The 22,543-nt window shown below is 34.3% G+C and overlaps 1 protein-coding gene and 1 long non-coding RNA gene across 2 annotated transcripts; one reads left to right on the top strand and one right to left on the bottom strand.

Annotated features, from left to right (window-relative positions):
- Positions 1-16,288: 16,288 nt before the first annotated feature.
- Positions 16,289-19,918, bottom strand: LOC128201627 (uncharacterized). The gene is made up of 2 exons (XM_052899193.1): positions 18,946-19,918; positions 16,289-18,421 (listed from the first exon to the last, which is right to left on the bottom strand). Exon 2 carries the CDS (start codon positions 18,414-18,416, stop codon positions 16,545-16,547), a length of 1,872 nt encoding a protein of 623 aa, XP_052755153.1. The 5' UTR covers positions 18,417-18,421; positions 18,946-19,918; the 3' UTR covers positions 16,289-16,544.
- On the top strand, positions 19,692-20,361 carry LOC128201628 (uncharacterized). The gene is made up of 2 exons (XR_008253341.1): positions 19,692-19,800; positions 19,910-20,361. It is a non-coding gene; the product is annotated as an uncharacterized LOC128201628 (long non-coding RNA).
- Positions 20,362-22,543: the final 2,182 nt, after the last annotated feature.

Below are 22,543 nucleotides of genomic sequence, written 5' to 3'. Positions count from 1 at the left end.
ACAACCCATCTGATGGTAACGGTCACTGTAGTCTATGGACGCCTGGAATATTAAGAGTGTCACGTGCACGTTGCCGACCTTGAATAAACCTTGATATATCCTTTTTGAAGAATCCCATACTGTAGTCTCTAAGAAAACTTTGGTAGAAGAAAACTACTATTTTTTTTTATACAACTTAGAATGGCAAACAAGCTGACAGCCCACCTGATGGAAAGTGGTAACCGTCGCCTATAGACATGAGCAGTACCATGGACATAACACAATATACTGTCTCGCCTATGCTACCCCCGATGCTTTGCCATTTCTGAGGACTCAGGTGTTATTCCTCTATACCCTGTAAATTCACGCCATATCCCACCCTTCAAACCGAAACACAGTCATACTATTGCTCCTACTATAACAACAATTATTTTTAAATGAAAGATTTATGTCTACGTCCAATTAAAGTTTTATTATATTAGTAAAATTTCCACCCAATATATAATTTATAGAAAATAATAACCTAAAAATATAATAATAATGCCATTGTTAGAACTAAGAAAAATAATGTAAATAATGTTCCTTTTCATAATACTTATATTCAATAATAATTTGTTTGCAATTACTGTAGTAAATTAGAGTATGTATAATTGTACATTTTAATGCAACTACTCATATCTGTAGATAATACAGATATGACAATAATGATATTACAACTTACTTCACTTGCCACCTGCACTTAATTTATATTTAACTTTATATATATTTTAGATAAGTGTTTTCTCTCAAAATTATATGCTACTAAGATATGTTTTACATTCTGCGAATTGAAATAAAATGCAAATGAATGATGCAGTGGTGTAGTGATAAATATTTTGCAATTTATTTAATGTTAAAAAAATAAACGAGTCTGTTGTTATCTACTTTTTAACCGACTTCAAAAAGATGCAGATTTTAAATACACAATCGGGACTTAAAACGATATAAAAGTTTTTACAGATAAATAGTTTTCTTTAGGTCCTTTATAGCCATTTTGTGAAACAGCACTTTAGAAAAAAAAAACAGTTGGGTTTTTATGACTTTGTCATATCATTATATCCTCATATTATTTTATTAACTTTTTTATTTACCAAGCGGACATTATGTTGGTGCATTTCTGTAACTTGTACAAATCTTCGTAATTCCAAATGACAGTGAAATATTCTTAAGTGAATGTTTTGTGTGTTACAGAAAGTTTATGTTTGTGTATTTTAGGTCCACACCTTTAGCAGCTGCTAATGGGGTATAAACTCGCATTTTTATGTTGAAATATTTTCAAGGTGTAGCTGTATTTCTCTGTAATGAATAAAAGTTTGTAGCAATTGTAGTGAAACAAATACTTTTGTGACGGGCAATTTATCAACCAACTTCGATAAGAAGGATCTTCATTCAACTATTTTTTGTTGTTGAGAGTGTCTTACGTGATATTTTTTGTTGTAACAGGGACTAGCAATATACCCTATTAGGTACAAGGACTGAACTACAAGGAGATATCCTTGTAGTTCAGTTTGGAAGCCATTTAGGTACATTTTTGGTGAAATCGTCACTATATGTTGTCTGACCTTGCTTAATTTTTACCAGTTTTTTTTATAAGATTTCTTTGCACTCTTACCTCATCTGTTGGTATCATTAATCTCGCCTACCACCCTTTATACTAGTAAAGCCTGACAGAGTACACTATCAGTATTCATGGAGTTATCGTTCCATTTTCATCTCTTAAAAAATTACTTACGGTAGACACCGTGAGAAAATACTGGCAAAGAGTTACCGCAACATGATGCGGTGACTACATTCTCAAAATTTCCATTTTACAGATGCTGCTTCACCGCAGTAATGGGAACGATGGTGGTATTGTCAAAAAATTTATTAATACAATCAACATCTCTATTCCTATAATAGTCAATTAATTTAATTGAGGTTGAGATGTCATATGTATTGTTTGTATAAAATAAAAGGATAGTTTTATCGTGATATGAAAAAATTAACCTGGTGTTAATGCTGGTAGTGACAGGGAGCAAAATAACGTTTACTAGGTCAATTAGTACAATATGCCATGCAACCACAACTACTTTACGGTAAAAAAACGATAAGGACAGAGGCGCCCAAGCAAATGACTTTTGTACAAAGTTTCCCTCTGGTATTAAGTTGCCTGAAGTCACCTCTTTTAGAGGCGAAACACGTTTTGCAAAAGTACAGCCAACCTAGCTCCGCCCAGAAGCACAGAAGCTTCCTGGGATCTTCACAGGCCTCATGGAGCGACCTCACCGTTCCAAGGATTTTTAAACGTTGATGGGCCACAACCTCACATTCCAGGATTACGTGAGCAGCCATTTCTTCGCCATCAAAACAGCCTCGACATAGAGGGTTGTCTTTCACAACAAGAATTAACCGCGATGGTTTTCAGGAGAACCGTGTGGAGGTCGACCTGGTAGGATATATGACTGGAGCTGTTAGACCCCACTACAAAGAATCTTTTTCCCTCTATACGCTGCTTTATGGTGACTCTGTAATGTCTATGGACAATGGTTACTATTTTCCATTAGATAGGCCGTTAGCATATTTGCCTTACCAAGTTGCATAAAAATGTATCTATAAGTAAATAACACGCAATAACTTGGAATGTTATTAGCTTCCCATTCTAAACATATAAGTTACGGTCAATGGGAACCAAACGTCTGTGGGAAGAATCTGGTAGTTGAAGGCAAACACACAGTCCTGGGAACCTTCCCATAGGTCAACACAAATCTTTTTCACTGTTTACGCGATCAAACAAAATAGGTGTCGATGTGTTACCCATTTGTAGTGGCCCGTATTACCATTTATATTTGTTTGCATAATAATGTTGGGCTGAACTTTGTTTGACCAATTTCGAGAATGGAGAGAAATGTCAACAGAAGTAGTGCGCGTGGGTGAGGGGTCATGGCTCTGTCAGGTAGATAATTAGATTGCCCATTAATTTTTAGATCGTAACTGGTGTTTGGAATCGAAACTGATGCATTGATATCCATATTAATCTGATTGAGTCATGTTTTTGTAGAAAATCAATCTTTAGTAATATTGTAAATGATTTTATTTTTATTTTTGATGCCTTAATGATTGGACCAATGTCAAGAAATTTGGTGGCCTAGTGTAGGAATCAATGATAAATTCTGTGCTTATACAAACCTACTTTATTTTTTATTGTACACAAAACATACTGTTAATCACAAAAACCTACTTTGTTAAATAAATACATCTTTATCTTTATTTGAGACTAGCCGTTTCCCGCGGCGTTGCTCGCTTCTATGTACCGTATATCATTCTCATTGGCACCCTTCATGAATCCTGTCTTATATTGTATTTATATACTTAAATGATAATTACATACCTAATACCTTCATAAAGTTTTAGCCAATTCCCCTGATCGGTTATTTTATATGTGATTCTTTAGATTAATATATTTTTTTATTTATAAACCGATTAAAATAAAACAAACACTAAATGTTAAGTGGAGCAAATTGCAATGCAATAATGAAAACCGCATTTAAATCGGTTAAGTCGTTTCTGAGATTAGCGTGCACAAACGTACATACAAACTGACAAAAATTCTAAAATACATTGTTTTGAGTTCTATTGCGTTCATAAAGTTTTTTCTTATATATCTTCCATGTACAGATAGCGATCAGTTACGATTTTTTTATATGTATTGATTGACTGATGATGGAGAAAGACATATGTTAGGCTACTTCTTATCCTGGCCAATAAACGTATCCCGGACATGAAATTTCAGATATAAACTTGGTAAATTATATTAAGTAATATGTATTGACAATGGTCGACAGCCCTGTCGGATGCGATAATGTCACGTAACATCGCATCATTGATCTATTAGCATTAATTAGAGCATTGTTTGAACACACCGCTTCGTTTCCTGTCCTGCTTCTAGTTTTGTCCTCTGGATGTCAATGGACTTTAGTACGAGACTTCCTTTCCTTCATATTTATTATATAGTTTATTTATTTTACATTACGAAGTTCTATATGAGTTGAAGAACTACAATTTGAGTAATACAATAAAATTCCAAATAATATGTACATAATAAATATAAAATACTAATAATTTTTTTTTTAAATATCAGTTTAAATCATATGAATAGGTTTACTAGAAGAAATCTCTTATTAAATATAAGCTCGCCTTTGTGCATTACGTTTAAAATTAATTGTTATTAACATTATATTTGTGTACAAATTAAGAATAAAAAAATATGACAGCAACAATGAGAATATACGAGTATTCCCATACACATTTTAATATAGGAGACTCAGAATATTTTGTCAATTTTCTTTAATTTATTTTAGTTATTTACTTAATTTTGGGATAAATGTTCAGACTGTGAAATTAATTTTTGCCAGTTTATAGTCGCTGTAGTTACTTATGGAATGACACCCTATTTATTGAAATCTGTTCTCGAACTGTTTAATCTAGCTACATAAACGTTGCGTTATAAATCTGGACATACTTGCGTATCGACGCTCGAAAAACATTATCCTCCTTTATTCTGTAAACGAGTGAGAGTCTCTATAATCATGTACAATAACATGATAACAAACATGAATGATTCAATAAACAGATGATTCCATTTTAACTTCCGCGTTTCGTTGTTTTGTTGAGTTTTCGAGGGAACAATAGAATATCTGTCTATCTGCATATTTATTTAGCTATCTACACAGTGTTGCCAGATTGGGTATTTTTTTCGCAAAAAAATTGGTAAAAAAAAAGAATTTTGGAAAAGGAAATTGCTAGAGAAAAGTGAAATGGGTTTGGAGAAACTTTGATTAATTTTTTTAACAGTTTTCGCATTTTTAAACTGTACATCGGTAGGTATAAGTGAAGTGTTAAGTTTCTTTTGTCGTCATTCATTTTGTGGTTACATGAGAAAACATAAGAAAAATAGACACAAATAGGTAGGTAAACAAAATCGCATCAATTTGGAGAAAAAAATATAACATTTGGGTAAAAATAAAAAATAGCATCTGGCAACCCACTACATTATAAGAAACCAGTTGTCGTTCGGTTCATTTGCGGCTCTAACTAATATTCATGCATTGGAATAACAGGTCACGTACAAATATTATCATTATGTTATTTTTTCTGCACAGTCGGTTAAGCAGCTCGGTACCGTTCTAATGACCTTATGATAACCGGACGCGAGATCATAGGTCGTACTTATGCGATTTTCACGAGAGTTTACAAACCATAAAATATTTGAATTGTGTGAAAGCACGTGAAATGCTGATTTAGACTTAAATTATTGTAATAATGGTGTACAAACGAGTTTGTGTTTACAGATTTGTTTTATTGTATTTATGTATTGTAACCAGTTTAGGTTTAACTCACGTTTACCCTTCGACTTCGTATGCATTGTTTTTGGAATAAAACATGCACCAGATTTTATATTCAACCTTTAGAAGATCTACTGTGAAAACTGTATCCAATTTGGTGCAGTACTTTTTGTATGATGCCGAAACATACAGACAAAAATAAAAAAAAATAAGATATATTTTCTTAAATATCTCTTATATAAGGAAATTTAGTTACAATTTTATTACACGTATATTGTAAATAACTGCTGTTATATATATAACATGTTTTAGAATTAACAATATAAATATAGCATTACGTCTACAAAACACAGAAGAAATGAGAACCAATTAAACACGATTCAGACTTAACAATATAAATATAGCATTACGTATACAAAACACAGAAGAATTGAGAATCAATTAAACACGATTCAGAATTAACAATATAAATATAGCATTAGGTATACAAAATACAGAAGAATTAAAAATTAATTAAACACGTTTCAGAATAAACAATATAAATATTAAATTATGTACTTAAAATATATTTTATCTTCTGATACTGCATAGTAATATGAATTCACACAAATTTATTATTTATATAATGAATCTTTTTGAAAAAGCAACAGCTAAGTTTCTTGTCCGTTCTTCTTGGCTGAAATTGTGATCCTAATGGGCGGTAATAAAAAAAATGACTATTAATTAATGCTTAAAACTAAGTTTACTTGAATAAAAATATTTCTTTCTTTAGTTCAAAAATCTTGAAGTAGTTCAAAGAACCGTATCTAATAAGGAGACCGCAATTGTTTCGATTTTCATACTGCACGTCCACTTATCTAATTCCGGAACACCTTTGGCCAAGTCTATCTAATTACTGTGTTTAAAGCAATGATTTCGTTCATTCGCATGCACACGAAATGGCGTGTAAGCTTCTTCAGACAGATGTTACATGTATCACGAGGAATAAACGTACACACAATCAACAGATCCGTACTTTATAACGGCTATGTAGAGCGAGAAATTTGGTCACGTTTGTATGGTCGGCAAAAATGGGCTTCCAATTTTTATTTTATTATTTAAGATAATCATAAATATTACGTAATCTATAGTAATTGTAAAGCGGAAGAGTTTGTTTGAATGCTTTAATCAAGGTTGCGTAAATAGTCGATTGCGATCGACCGTTTGACCTTGACTGAAAAGGCATATTGTGCGGAAAACTAATATCCACGCTACGATGTACAACATACACAACCTAGTCGACAATCCTGCATCACACATACTTGCAGTCTCTTAGAGTTGATCGATCTTAGTCTAACAGTATTGAGGTAGATCGCCAACAGTACAAGTTTGGGCACCCCTGCAGTTTAATCTCTGGAACTAGTAGTTGAATTGGAAAAATGTCCTTTTGAGTTTGATAAAACATTTTTTAAGGAAGGTTACTGGCTGTTCAATATAATATTTATTTTTACGCTACGAAGATGGCAAACAAGCACATAGCCCGTCTGATGGTAAACGGTTTATGGGTGACTGTAACATCAGGGATGTCACGTGCGCGTTGCCTATCCTAAAAAACCTTAATACTTACATTTTTTTCCAAGAATCATTAAGGAAAAATTTCGACAGCTCATTTCATAACTTGAGCGTTTTCGGAAAGTTATGTTATATATTACCTTTTTAAATAATAATGAATGATCGATTGGTTTTCTTAAATTGTCATTTAAGAGGTTGCATCGACTTTTTAATGTTTATCGTATGTTTTATCCCTTATTAATAGTAAATAATTGTTTGGCCTTTCTAGACTATTTTAGTGCTTTTCTTTTCCTTTTTGTTTATTGTTAAATATTCTTGTAATAAAATGTTAAATTAAGCACTAAATAAATATTTATTTCTCCTTTCTTTAAAATAAGTAATTATTTTGCAGTCTGTACCGAGGCGTGTCGACTCCACTGTGGGAATGTCTGCTCGTGAATCGCCCGTGGCTTATGACAATTTGCATTTTTTTGTTGTCAGTACCTCTGGTATCGCTTAGAATGGTCTAAGCCCTAAACGCTAGAGCTTTTTAAATATTCGGTTATGACCGAATAATTATTTTAATTCAAATTAGAACAAAGTCCTAGTTTAATAATTGTATTGTAAAATCTTTATTGTACTTACACTATTTTACATTAGATAGATTAAAAGATTTGATATATAATGGCGGATATCTCCTATAGAGGGATATCTTACAGTTATAGTTTTCTCTAGTAGTTCTCCTTTTCTTATAGTCTTTTATAGTTTGTTGTATTTTAAGATTTTACTGTACAAAAAACGTTCCGGTATATTAACAAAATTCATTTTCAAATAAATGGCTTCGATTAAATGTAAAACCATAAAAACCAATGAAGGTATTCTTTCAACATGACCGAAAATCTAAATAAATTTATAAATTTTTACGTTTTATATTAAGTATTAGTTGTCATGTGGTCCCGCCATGGACCAACTTTACCTTCCCGTAGGTGTCGTAAGAGGGGACTAAGGTAGTGCAGCAGCGTCCCTCTTAAAATATCACCATAGCCTAACTGCGGTTGCCAATCCGTCTCTCAAGCATGGCAACAACTGGTAGGCCTCCCCGTTGGAAGGTTTCCAATGGGGAGGCCTATGTTCAGCAGTGGACAGTTAATGACTGACATGATAGCAGTAAATTATTATAGTCTAAACTAATTCGTATTAGTAGTTCACATCGTTGTGTGCTCATAATACTACTACTGCCCACTCACTACTTCCTACTGCCACTGTGTTAGGTTGACTGGAAGAAATCTCTTAGAGATAAGTTCGCCTTTGCTAACATTGTTATTAACTTATTATTGTTACTGTATATTTTAGTACAATAATATATATATATATATATATATATATATATATATATCAAAATTAATTTTGGTTATTTGAATAGAATTATTTTAATCCCGCTACTATTAGTATGTGTGATTGCTAATACTCGAAGAATGACCACTACTACAGCACAACTTTCTATATTAGCCATTAATCTTCGACACATATGCTAATGGTAGCGGAATTAAAATAAAGATTTCTACTCAAATAACTTCAGCAAGAAAACACCTAGTTCATTAAAAAATCAATTTTACTTTTTATAAACGCCATCGTTTTATGACTTAGACCACACGTTCAACCCTGAGGCGCTGACCGTTCACTGCCCAAGTCTTCTTTCTCTTAGCCAGTGAAAATATTCCATATTCGTCCGCTAATTGTCATACATCTATCGCGTGTTATAACGTTTTTGTAACTCCCGACTGTTACGTGATCTATCTCATTCGAGTAGCCATAAATAATATGGTAAATGGTACCCATTTGGGTTGCAATTTACTAGTTTGTGATAGGTACATTGATTCAAATGTGATCGTTTTTTGTTTAAATGTATTGGAACCTATAAATTATTGTATGGCATAGGTAGCTTTGGTAGCGGAATAGACGTGGTGTGATTAGTACTGGTCATCCAAGGGGCAATATTATGGGCAATTTTTCACTCATTTCAATTATTTAGTAGATTTGGGATTCAGTTATGAATTATGGAAGAAAACAATTGAATAGCTGTGGGCAAATCTACTTTTAGAGAATGATTAATTGTTTGATCTTTTTTTTTATAATACGAGGAGCAAAATAGAATGCGGCTCGCCTGATGGTAAGTGGCCATCGTTGTCCATGAGTATCAGAGGAATTGCAGGCGTGCTGTTGGCCTTTTAAGAAGGTATATACTTATTTATTAATTGTTTTGTTTTATGTTGAAAATTTATCTAAAAATGTAAGCAATAATTTAAATCTTTACTAATATATAAATGTGAAAGTTTGTTTTTTTTACCTTACAGTGCCTCAACGGTTTAGCCAATTACTATAAAATTTGGTAGACATGTATTATATGGGATGAAGAAGGATATAGGTTGCTTTTTATCCCGGTTAGTTAATATATCCCGGTAACGCGGACGGAGTAGCGGGTAAAATCTAGTTTCATTTATAACAATCTAAATATTGGTGAACATAAATTCCAAATTACACCAAATGACCAAATTTTTTTTATGCACATTAGAATGGCAAACCAGCTAACGGCCTACCTGATAGAGAGTGGTAACCGTCACCTATAGACATGAGCAGTACCATGGATATAACAGAGTATACTGTTTCGCCCATGATACCTCCCCCCCTTGCCATTCCTGAGGTCTCAGGTGTTATTTTTCCCTGTAAATTTACTGCCATATCCCAATCCTTAAAACAGAAACACAGCCATGCTAACACGACTGCTTCACGGTAGAAACACGAATGGGACAGAGGTGTTCAAGCAAACGACTTTCGTACAAAGTCTCTCTCTCTGGTAAAATATACAGTCTTTATTAAAGACTCTTTAACATTAACGCATCAATGGTATTTACGTATGTCTATCAGTTTTCTAGTTACGTTTACTACAAGTTCTGTTTAGTTTGGTACTAGAGGGTACTGTGTAGTATTATTAATTTTTTTTTACAACACAGGGGGCAAACGAGCATGCGGCTCACCTGATGGTAAGTGACTACCGCCGCCCACGATCACCCACAACACCAGCGGCATTGCATGTGTGCTGCCGGCCTTTTAAAAAGAAATATACTCTTTTCTTGAAGGTTTTTTTTTTTTTTTTATACAACTTATAATGGCAAACAAGCTGACGGCCCACCTGATGGAAAGTGGTAACCGTCGCCTATAGACATGAGCAGCACCATGAACATAACAGAGCACACCGTTTCGCTCATGATACCCCCCTTGCGTTGCCATTCCTGAGGACTCAGATGTTATTCCTCTGTACCCAGTAAATTCACGCCATATCCCACCCTTCAAACCGAAACACAGCTATGCAAACACAACTGCTTCACGGTTGAAACACGAATGGGACAGAGGTACCCATGCAATCGACTTTTGTACAAAGTCTCCCTCTGGTAGGTTATGTTGTCGTATCGGTTCGGAAATACTGCTGCTGAAAGTTGATTCCAAAGAATGGTTGTACGTGAAAGAAAGTGCCTTGAAAAACGCACGGTGAAAGATCGCCACTCGTCCAGATGATTGGGATGAAACTTTAGTTTGTGGCGGCAAGTAAACGTTTGCAATTAAACAAGCACTACCATACCACACTATATCGGGTATTAATTGTACACTGTTGAACATAGGCCTTGCCCATAATTGAGAGGCTTTTATCAGTAGCTGTCACACTTGACAGGCGGGACTTTTTAATGGGTGAATATAGAATGGTAACCATGCCTGCACGGGGGGATAAAGGATTGTTAAAAATGGGGATTAGTAGCCCCATTGTTAGCAATACACCCTGTCAGGTCGACCTCCTCGCGGTTCCTCCTGAATCCATCACGATAGGCTAACTGATCTGCCTTTTCATTGTCACATATCATCCCTCACTGGTGCCCCGCCAGCGTATACCGTTAGCGCAGGCGGGGTTACCATTCCATTATCATCCATTTAAAAAAAAAAAACCCGTCTGCACTATTGATATATGCCGGCGGGGTACCAGTGAAGGGTGATAGGCGAGGGTGAAGGCAGATCAGTTGGCCCATAGTGACCAATTTAACAAATATTAACCACTTTGGTTTCCAGGGGGAACCGCGTGGAGGTCAACCTGATAGGGCGTATTGTTAGCAAGGGTTCTGTTAAACTTCATTACTAACAATTCCTTCCCCCCAGGCGGGTTGGCAGCCGCAATTGGGTCTTTGGCGACGTTTTAAAAGAGACGCTGCTGTCTATCACGTTTAGTCGTGGGTGTCGTACCCATGGGAAAGAAAAGGATGGCCCATTCTATGCCTTGACCACACGGCGAGTACATAAACATGCTGCAAGTAGCTACGTTTATTTCAAAACAGTCGCACTAAACTAATGACAAGGCACGTCTTAACTCGTAATTGGTCGCTATTTTAATAACGGTAAACGTTTCATTCACACTTATAAGTCTCTAATAGTTCCTTTCTAATGTTTTTACTGCCTTAAGGCAAAGTCGGGCTGTAAATCGGCTTTGGAGAAATCAATATCATAACACCTAAAATATTGTAGCACAGAACCTGCAATCAATCGGAGCGAGTGACCTGCGAGTGAACTTTAATACTGTAATAAGATCGTATTTAATATCCATTGCTTGTTTTTATGGCATGTATAAAATAAATTTCCTTCTAAACCAGCAATGGTTTTGTTGTAAAGCGATAATTTGTGTTCTAATATAATTTTCGGTTTGGGTACATAGCGCAAGTAAATCTCGTGTCCGTGAGAAAGCCCCTGTGGCGACATTCGTACAATATGATTACGGGACTTCAATACTTCTTTTTTTAGGGTTCCGTATTTCGAAATTTTGTGTGATGACCATGTTTTTTTTTATGGGTGAAAATGGAATGGTAACCCCGCCTGCGCTAACGGGATACGCTGACGGAGCACCAGTGAAGGGTGATAGATGAGAATGAAAACAGGCCAATTAGCCCATCATGATGAATTCATCAGGAATTATCCATTATAGTTTCCAGGGGGAACCGCGAGGAGGTCGACCTGGTTGGGTATATTGCTAGCAATGGGATTCTCAGTCTCCATCACTAACAATCACTTTCCCCCTGACGACCATGTTAGCATGCTTTTGTTGTCCATCAGTATATCTATTCTTTGGCTACAAAGTTTATAGTGTGAGCAGTAAATCTCATCATCATCAGGTCAGCTGTAACTGCCCACTGCTGAACATAGGCCTCTTCTATAAGGGAGGGTTTGCCAGTAATTGCCACGCTTGGCAGGCGGGTTGGCAACCACAGTGTCTTTGGAAATGTTTTAAGAGGGTCGCTGCTGCCTATCCTTGACTATTAAGTTCCCTTAGTCGCCTCTTATGATAACCATGGAAAAGGAAGGAGTGGCTCATTCTATGTTGGGACCACGCGACTTCGATACGGATTTATAAGTATACTATAAGTTTATTTTATGGTTTTTCAAAGATCCTTCTAGCTTTTTGTCTAATTTTCTAGAGTTAATAATATTATTTTTAAACGTTAAGAGCTTTCATAACGAAGTATGGCAGTATCGGATTTATCAGTCAACTGTCATTTGTATATCAAATTTAACTTATTAACTACTTACTAAAATAAACTATCTGTAGGTACAAAACCGTTGTTTTTTTTTATACAACTTAGAATGGCAAACAAGCTGACGGTCTACCTGATGGAAAGTAGTAACCGTCGCCTATAGACATGAGCAGTACCATAGACATAACAGAGTATACTGTTTCGCCCATGAAACCCCCCATGCGTTGCCATTCCTGAGGACTTAGGTGTTATTCCTCTGTACCCTGTAAATTTACGACATATCCCATCCTTCAAGCCAAAACACAGCCATGCAAACACAACTGCTTCACGGTATAAATACGAATGGGATAGAGGTACCCAAGCAAACGACTTTTATACAAAGTCTCCCTCTGGTAAGTTGTCTTGAAAATGACTATAATAGATAACAACTTATAATAGAGCGAAGATTTCACAGTACGGAACCATCAAAAAACGAATGCAGCTGGCACTTGACCATCTTTTTTCTTTCCAACCATCACGTATAGACACGTGTACCTAGAATAATTTGTGCGTGACGCTGCAGCCATAATGTTGTGGTTCTTGAACGAGTATATTAGCTTTCGACAAATTAGAAGGTATATTTTACGCCTACAAATGTTACCTATGATTATTTCACTAATAATGTTTAATATTCACAACTCTCTTTTCGCTCAGACTTTCAAGAGGTTAGACGGTATCTTTCAAAGATGAATTGAATCCATTGCGATAATTATTCTCGCCTGTTTGCTACTTTTTGCCACCCTTTGCCGTTATATATTTATATAAATAAGTATTTATAAATATTGATATTATTTTTTTTTATTGGATGAAAATGGAATGGTAACCCCGCCTGCGCTAACGGGATACGCTGGCAGGGCACCAGTGAATGGTGATCGATGAGGATAAAAACAGGCCAGTAAGCCCATCATGATGAATTCATCTGGAATTAATCAAGATAGTTTCCGGGGGGAGCCGCGAGGAGATCGACCTGGTTGGGTATATTGCTAGCAATGGGATTTTCAGTCTCCATTACTAACAATCTCTTTCAATAAGATTGCAATAAGATTGTAGAAGTAAAATTAATTCCTGTACAAATTTTGTCACGATTAATATATTTTTTTAAGTTTGTCATTTTTATTTCTTCTATAATAATACCAATGTTATTAGCAAACAATTTGATGCATGCTCTTCACGTCTATTAAGGCGGTGCTTACCTCTTAAGGTGGGCTGTCGGCTTGTTTGCTACAAAAACAATTCAGGTTCTAAAAAAGCATAACAATAAAGTACCACAACTAGTATTAGTCGGTAACGCCCACTGTTACGCACTTATAGGTTAACCATCGATTTACGTCCGATTAATATATCGATAATCGATATATCGTGATTCATATTTCCGCTACCGGTGTTTTGTAGTTTCACAGTTCAATTCGATGGTTAGAATACGTTTAGTTTACGCCGATTTAGTAATTCGACGCGGGAATAATTTAGCAGGTGAATGTTGCGAAAGAAAATATTTTAATTTGATTCTAATCAAGCAGCGTAGTTTTAGTTTTCACTAAATTACTCTCCTGTAATTAAGTAACTGTTGAGTTTCTTGCGGGCTCTTCTCAACAGATAACAAATTTCTGAATCCTGCATAAGTTTAAAAAAAATACGATAAAAAACTGCTTGTAAACAAGTTTATTTGGGAAACGATGATTAGAATTTGAATCGAATCACTCACCTACAATTAATCGATAGGTCAAATTATTAAATAATTGGAAATAAGCTTTATGTTCGTTTGGTCTCCATACAAATGCTTGTTTAAAAACAAGTATTTTTTTTTTTATTTATGTGTGCGTAAATCGAGATACTAGAATGTACAGTTACTATAAAGTATGTAAGGTTAAATTGAAAAATAAAAATGATACAAAATATATAACAAATATATTTAAAAGAACGAAGTAAACTGAATATAATGATTCATAAGAATGCTTATCTTTACTATTATTTTTATTTATATCTGATAATAGACTTATCAAACTTTATTGAAAGTACTTGCAATTTTAATTAACATTTGCATATTTATTTTTAAATAATATGTACCTATGAATATTTATATTACACTAGAAAAAAATGTGCCAATTCAAATTAAAAATATCGATATATATTCTTAAAATGAATTCCGATAAATCGATATTGAAATTGACTTTTGCACTCTAGAATTGCAATACTAACGTCTCGTTATGGTTCCATATCGTTTTAATAGATGTATATTAAACGTAATTTGCCAATGCAAACTATTTCATACCGGTCCCAATGCAACCAGAGGGAGACGTTGTACAAAAGTGGATTGCTTGGGTACCTCTATCCCATTCGTGTTTCTGCCGTGAAGCAGTTGTTTGCATGGCTGTGTTTCAGTTTGAAGGGTGGGATAATACGTGAATTTACAGGGTACAGAGGAATAACACCGGAGTTCTCAGGAATGGCGAAACAGTATATTTTGTTATGTCCATGGTACTGCTCATGTCTGTAGGCGACGGTTACCACTTCCCATCAGGTGGACTGTCAGCTTGTTTGCTATTCTAAGATGTATAAAAAAAAATCTGTATAAAATTGTTATTAGTAATAGATTGGGTCGGTATAGATATTAGATTCAAGAGCAGACTTGCTGTTCTGGTGATTTTTTTAATGTAATTACTTGCAACACTAAAAAATTACGTAACATTATGAACGCGAAAGTTTGTGAGGATGGATAGATGTTTGTTACCCTTTCACTTGAAAAGTACTGAACAGATTTGAATGCAATTTGGTTCACAAATAGCTTATATCATGAATTAATTAACTTTGTCCAGTAATTGTTTTTTTTTTTTTTGTAAATTATCACAGTATTATACACGATTCAAACCGTCGACATTGATGTTCTTTTTCACTTTGCCTTTGCTGAAAGAAAACTCTTGCAGAGTTTGCCTTTGTTTATCTCATACACTTAATATAATATATTTTCCATTGTTATATTTTTGTATGTATTATTAGTGTATACAATAGAATGTAAATAAAAAAAAAAGTAATTAAATAACGAATAGGATAGTCTAAAATAAATAGCCAAATCGGTTCTTATGTTAAGGGCTTACCAATAAAAAGTATTTATGTATATTTTAGTTACAGGTGTACTTATATATGTCTTTAAGTACTCCTTGTTTATATATCTACCAGGTTGGGCAGGAAGGGATTGTTAGTAATGAGGACTACCAGTCCCATTGCTAGCAATATACCCTGTCAGGTCGACCTCCGCGTGGTCCCCCCTGGAAACCATCGTGCTGAATGCCAGGTGTATCCATCACAATAGGCTAACTGACCTGTCTTTTCATTCTCACCTATCAACCATCATTGGTGCCTCGCCAGCGTATACCGTTGGCGCAGGCGGGGTTACCATTTCATTATCATCCTCTAAAAATATCTACCAGGTATTACAGATGATAAATCATATTTATAATCTTTAACTGATGTTTTTTTATGAAAGCCGCAATTAAAAGTGTTGTAAATAATTACTGGTCTTTGATTTAGGAGCGACAAAGATTTCATTATCAGCCTCAGTGATTTGTGTATCCGCTACTGTTTGGACAGCTAATGATATAAATTAAAAATATACTATACTAGACGTATACTGTGGTTTTGTCCATCTGAATCAGTATATAAAGTTTTCTATGTTTTAAGTTAGGATATGATTATGTATGATTATGTCCGTTTTGACAAATTGTATTCAAATCCGTTCAGTAGTTTTTGCATGAAAATGTAACAAACATCTACCTCTCCTTATTAACTTTCGCATTTTTTTATACTACTATGGTTAGAGATGGGCAATCCACCTGGGTGGGTTTAAAGTCTGGTGGGTAAAAACCGGGTGTTTTGGGTTTATTGGGTTTAAACCCCATAAACACCCAAATTTTTGGGTGTTTATGATTTTGTACTTCATCATCGTCATCTCAGCCGCAAGACGTCCACTATACTGGACATAGACAATATTATTATGCAGCCTACAGAATAAAAAACTTTTAATTTGATTTTGAGTTTATTAAGAAAGAGATGAAAGTAAAATGTAAAACTACAGTCAATCACTGTCAGATTCAGAGTTATTACAAGCGATGAATTGTATAGGTTCGATAGGCTCTATTTCGTCTAAACTGTTATGTTCATTTACTTGCTCAATGAAAGCTTCTAAGGTATTTTCTTCATTAAACTGAATGTCCTCGCATTCAGCTTTATGTTTAAGATTCCAGTTATAACAAATGAATGAAATTTTTTCAGTTCTTTCAGTTGTAAGTCGATTTCTTTTGTTATTATGTATGTAGCCTTGGATACTAAAGGAACGCTCAGTGGCTGCCGAAGTACAGGGAGCTGATAGAATACGAATCGCTACTTTGCTTAACTCAGTGGAACCACAAATACCTTTCCACCATATTAGGGGCTCAATGCTATCTAATGAGCTCCATACAAATCCTCTGGCCCAAAAGTTTTCTTTAGCTTTATAACACGCCAAATCTGCCATTACATTTGACAAACTTAAGTGTTGGCTTAAATTGTAGATAAACTCCATACCCTTAAGTTCTTCCTCTTGAGTAAGTTCGACTCCTAGAGTCCTGGGGTCTAGAATATATGCTGCAAAATGTATTGGCCTCATTGCCATATTGCATCTTGAAGATACTGATGTTAGAATCTGCTGTTTGCTTTCTTCGCTCAATGTCGAAATCTCATTTAATGCAAAACGTATCTTAGCTTGTACATCTCTAAATGTAATGTATGTGCGATGCAAACGATTCTGGTCGCTCTCTAAGTAAAATATGCTTTCAGTGACTGGTTCCAAAATACTTATACATTCCCCTGTCTTCGTCCAGAAATCATCACTTAGAATTAAATCTTTAATATCTCTTGAAATTACCACATCTTCTCTAACTGTTAATATTTGCAAAGCTATCTTATTTGCTTTCAAACTTTTTAACGAAGTAACATGACTTCCCCATCTTGTAGCACAAGGCAATTTTAGTGTTTGTGTAGAATCTTCACCCTGCCTTGATTTTATCAACAAGGAACTTAATCGTTGACTCCTTTTAACAATTTTTATTATATTTATGGCTTGCATAATAAACACAGTTACTTCTTGTATCTTTACAATATCTTGGCACAACAAGTTAAGGATATGTGCACAGCAACCGAGAGGAACAACATGTGGATATTTGAGTTTTGTTAATTCGAATGCCTTTTGTATATTTCTAGCGTTATCGCCAATAAGTACAAGAAACTTATTTGCTCCATACACTTTCATTACTTTTTCAACTTCTTGGCTAAGGTATTCACTAGTGTGAGGATTACTTTCTGTATTCAAACTTTTAACGTATGCAGGTTGAGGTTTTGATATAAGAAAGTTTATTATTCCTTCATTTCTTAAATTAGACCAGCCATCGCACTGAAGGTGTAAGTAACTACAAGCATTTAGTTCCTCATTTAACTCAAAACGCATTTCTCTATATATTTTATCTAAGTATTTTGTCGCTAAAGCTTTACGTGAAGGTATTTTAAATTTTGGTTGCAATTTTTCGAAAAATTGTATCCATAAAGGATGTTGCACCATCGATAATGGCGTCCCTGTTACAAATATAGCTCTCGCTAATTCTGTTTTTATATGATCATCGGTGTCTTGAAACTCAGCATTTATTGTAGTGTTAGCAGACGACGAGGGGCTTATAAAAGAATCATTTGTCTCTATCTCTGACAGTCCAGACATTTTGGTTTTGGACGAGCTATCTTTTATAAGTTTCATAGAGTCTTTTAATGTTTCTGGAGATTTTGGACAAGTGATAAGATGTTGAAGCATTTTGGCAGCATTACTGAATTTGTAGACCTTATTACAAAGCTTGCAAGAAACAGACTTGTTTGGTAAAGTACGGTAGTGCTCCCATATGCGTAAATCTTTAGGTCTCCCCATTGAACCTAAAAAAATGAACGATGATTAGTTGGTCTGACGAAAATTCAACAATAGAGTGCCTATTTTTTTACAATGATTATTTCTTGTTATTTACAATAAATTTATTAAAAAAATAATAAAATAAATACAAAAAACCTTTGTAAAATTACATCTCCTCGGAGGATTAAACGCAGACGCTAGTTTATTATCGTATTGTTCTGTATTTTTCTCAGCAACTTCTTTAATTCGATTAGGTACTTACGCATATTATGTTAAAAATAAATATCTAGTACACATCTTAGGCTATCCACCATTATTATCCAATGACGACTCTCAGCTAACTATGCACTATCATCCAAAATAAACGTGTATGGAAAATTTTATCCCAGTCGGTTGAGGATTGAGGATAATTGCATCAACATACGAACATACCTACATACTTTTATTTACATAACGCAAGCTAAATAAAAGCTTGTAATAATACATCTAATTTTAAGTTAAAATTGTTAAGTGATCATGATATAATTGTATCATTCAAAAATCCACTTACCTTTAATTATTTCTTGTTAAGTATAAATATTATTTCAAATCTGCTCCCTTAATATGCACTTTTTTACTGCTTTTCCTACCTAACACGTTACCAGGAAGTCACGTTACCAGAGTCAGAGTAATAGTGAACACGTTTGACAGTGATTGTCGTCGCCTCATATTCAGCGTCGACGAATAGGGGAATCCCCAGTCATAATGTATTGCATGCGTGGCGGTCTTACTTCAAATCCATAAACAAAGAGATAATTACAGAACTCGATACTAGATGGCGCTGTTTTTGTTTGAAGAAAGTTTGCGGGCTAAAATACATAGAATTTCATCAATGACTTCCACAAAGAACAACATTTCTGTTTTTTCTAAGTCCGTATCTCTTCCGTATATTTCATAAGATATAAGCTTGGGCTACATTGTTATGCAACGTGATTTTGTCGCTGTCTTGCTAGCAGGGTTGACAGATATACGATTTAAATCGTACTCATACTATTATTTGTCTATTTTTTAATGTACGATCGTAAAGATTATGATCGTAATTCGCACAAAAACATACGACTTTTTGGTTACCTGGCAACATTTTTATTATGAAACGAACATGCTCACATCATCAGTCACATGCAACAATTTATTGGGGATTTCCCCTTCACATCTGGCAGTCCTGCTTGCTAGAATATAGGTAAGTCAGCCACAGTTACTGACGATCGATATTTAAAGGGTATTGTTTTTGTGCTAAATATTTCATAAAAACGTTATTTAATACTTTGTGGATTATTAATTTAGTTGATAATCACTGGAAGTAAAATGGATGCTAATTTGAGAGATCAAGATCTTCGTATAAAACAGTTAATAAAAAAAAATCTACGTAAGTACTCTTTTTATACCTAGGTAGGTAAGGTATAATAAACACAAAAGGTACTTAGATCGCGTGTGTTCGAAGCATTTATTCTAATAAATTTAATTTAAAATTGTAGAAAGAAAAAAATGTCTGCCAAGCCGTAGCCGAAGCCGATCTCCAAATATATTTGGCGATAGTGAGACCCAGTGTCCAGATGATTTACCCAGCGTCGTCGCAACAAAGAAAAAAAACGAGGATAAAGTAAAAGAAAATTTACTGAAAGAAGAAACAAACTGTTCTAAATGCTTAATTTATGGAGAAGAGGATAAAAGAAATGAGTATTTCGGACTGTTAGTGGCTCAAGAATTTAAATATATACGGCCATGTGTGCGAACGAGGTGTTATGAAGAAATTTTAAAGTATCTACGGGAAGCAAAAGGCCAACATGTTGATCAACTGCAACATGAAAACACTGAAAATTAATTACTTTCATTTTATTATATATAGATTTTTAAAATTTCCTGAAATATTATTAGTTAACGTTTTATTTAATATTGTAGAATTGATCAATACAATTTATAAAAATAATTTATTGGTATTACTTACATATTTTCAAAAAAATACGTAAAAACCTATTTTTTTGGGTGATTATGGGAGTTTATGGGTGTTTATTGGGTTTTTACCAAAGCACCGGGTTTAAACCCGGTGCTTTGCCCATCTGTAACTATGGTGGCAAACAAGCATACGGCCCGTCTGATGGTAAACAGGGTTACCGTAGCCTATGAACGACTGTAACATCAGGAATGTCACGCGCGCAATGCCGACCCTATTAATTTTATTAGTAGTTTTTAAAATACGTTACAGTCCAGTGATTATATAATTTCTTTAGATTTTTTAAATAATTTTATATTCCTTCCTTCATGATCGTAATTGTCGATATTATGTTTCACAATGGAATTATCGATCACGATCGGGTAAGATTTGCATAATTCGTTCGTAACGAGCTTGAAAGAATTAAAATTCCAAACAGACAAACAGGGGAACGGCCACGTAGGCGTAGTTGTAGGATTGGCAAGAAAATATCCCACTAACGATTATAAATGGTTTATTTTTTCTTTGATTGTTTATGTATAATCTAAGGGTTTATGACACCTATTTTTTTTTATAAAATCCTTATTAATATCATAATAAAAATTATGTTCCGTAAAAAAGCCGGCTTCAGTTGTGGTAAAATCTGTTACTTTACTTTAAAAATCTTTAAAGTCTATGGGACCAATCTGTAAGTACAATTACCGTATCCATTTAAAATTATAATATTATAATTTTATATTAGTACTGTAACTTACGAAACTACAGTTATGTTTTTACGAATAAATCTCAAGTCTACCCTTTCAGATAAAAAAAAAATTAAATCTTTTTACAACTGACGGAGTAATGAGATAACAAACAAAAAAAAATACAACCGAATTGAGAACCTCCTTTTTTAAAGTCGGTTACAAATGAGAAAATGATATTGTTTGTTTGTTATATTTTGTGACCTTAAGTATTGTTACTTTTGAGAACAATTTTTCAAGCCAAGTTACTCTGTGTTATGAAAAATCTGTCTGTCTAGAGAAGACTGCATTGTGAATGAAGGGGACTAGCGTCCCCTTAATAAGTAATATAATTCTGTAACCTCGCTGCCCTCCTCGGAAATCATCATCGTTAATTGCTGGTGAATTCTTTATAATTAAACTAACCTACCTGTTCCCTTCTCATAATATCGCCAACGAAAATCAATAGCACAAGCAAGATTGCCATTCTATTATAGAACTATTATAATATTAACCTTCAAGGAAAGAGCATATTCCCTATTAAAAGGCCGGCAGTACACCTGAAATACCGTTGGTGTTGTGGATGACCATGGGCGGCGGTAGTCACTTACCATCAGGTGAGCCGCATGCTCGTTTGCACCCTGTGTTGTAAAAAAAAGACCATTAATTATTGCCCCCTGTGTTGTAAAAAAAAAACATTAATATAAAATGCATCATAGAGTTTGTAAACGTAAAGCCGTTATACATTTTATTAAAAAAGCATATATTGAATCGTGGCACATGACAGCGGCTAGAATTCAGGCACCACCATCTGTGTACTGAGATGTGTGTGAAAGCCCTCGGGCGCCACCAGTCCACCACGCGAGCATTCTTTGTCCTTATATAAATCTTTTTCACAGAGTAGCTTATAGCAATTGTATAAGGTATATATATATATATATATATATATATATATATATATATATATATATATATATATATATAGACAATTATTACATCTGTCTTGTTAACAAAACGGCCCTACTGAAAATTAAGCTGAATGGGAATCATTTCCACTGAATTGCCTTTCATATTGTTGTTTTGTAGCTGAATACATGATTTTATTATTATTATTAAAAATTGTTCGGTAGGGACAATTAAAAATTAGTTAATTTTAAACTTTCGCGTTGTTTACACATGTTTATGTACATTATTGGGGCTTTTTCATCGTGCTAACTCTCGATAGTGTATTTAAATAAGTGGAAATTCATTAAATCAGTGTAGACACGTGAAATGAAATTTCTGGTCACCGGGTTCACACGTTAGTGAAGATTATATATATAGTTGGTCAAGTTAAAGTTAAGTTTAAATAAATAAATAGATTTATTTATTTATTTATGAAACTGGCCAATTATATACTATATATAACCGTTCCATTAGGTTTTAATCTGTGTAAGTTCCTATTGAATCGTGGAACA

Source organism: Galleria mellonella, unplaced genomic scaffold, assembly GCF_026898425.1.
Source record: "Galleria mellonella isolate WM207_F2 unplaced genomic scaffold, CSIRO_AGI_GalMel_v1 utg56, whole genome shotgun sequence".
Lineage (NCBI taxonomy): Eukaryota > Metazoa > Arthropoda > Insecta > Lepidoptera > Pyralidae > Galleria > Galleria mellonella.
This window is presented reverse-complemented; position numbering and strand designations above follow the sequence as displayed.

Bases quoted from the DNA above. Each gene is read 5' to 3' on its own strand.
- LOC128201627 (XM_052899193.1), bottom strand. From the start codon at position 18,416: ATGGGGAGACCTAAAGATTTACGCATATGGGAGCACTACCGTACTTTA.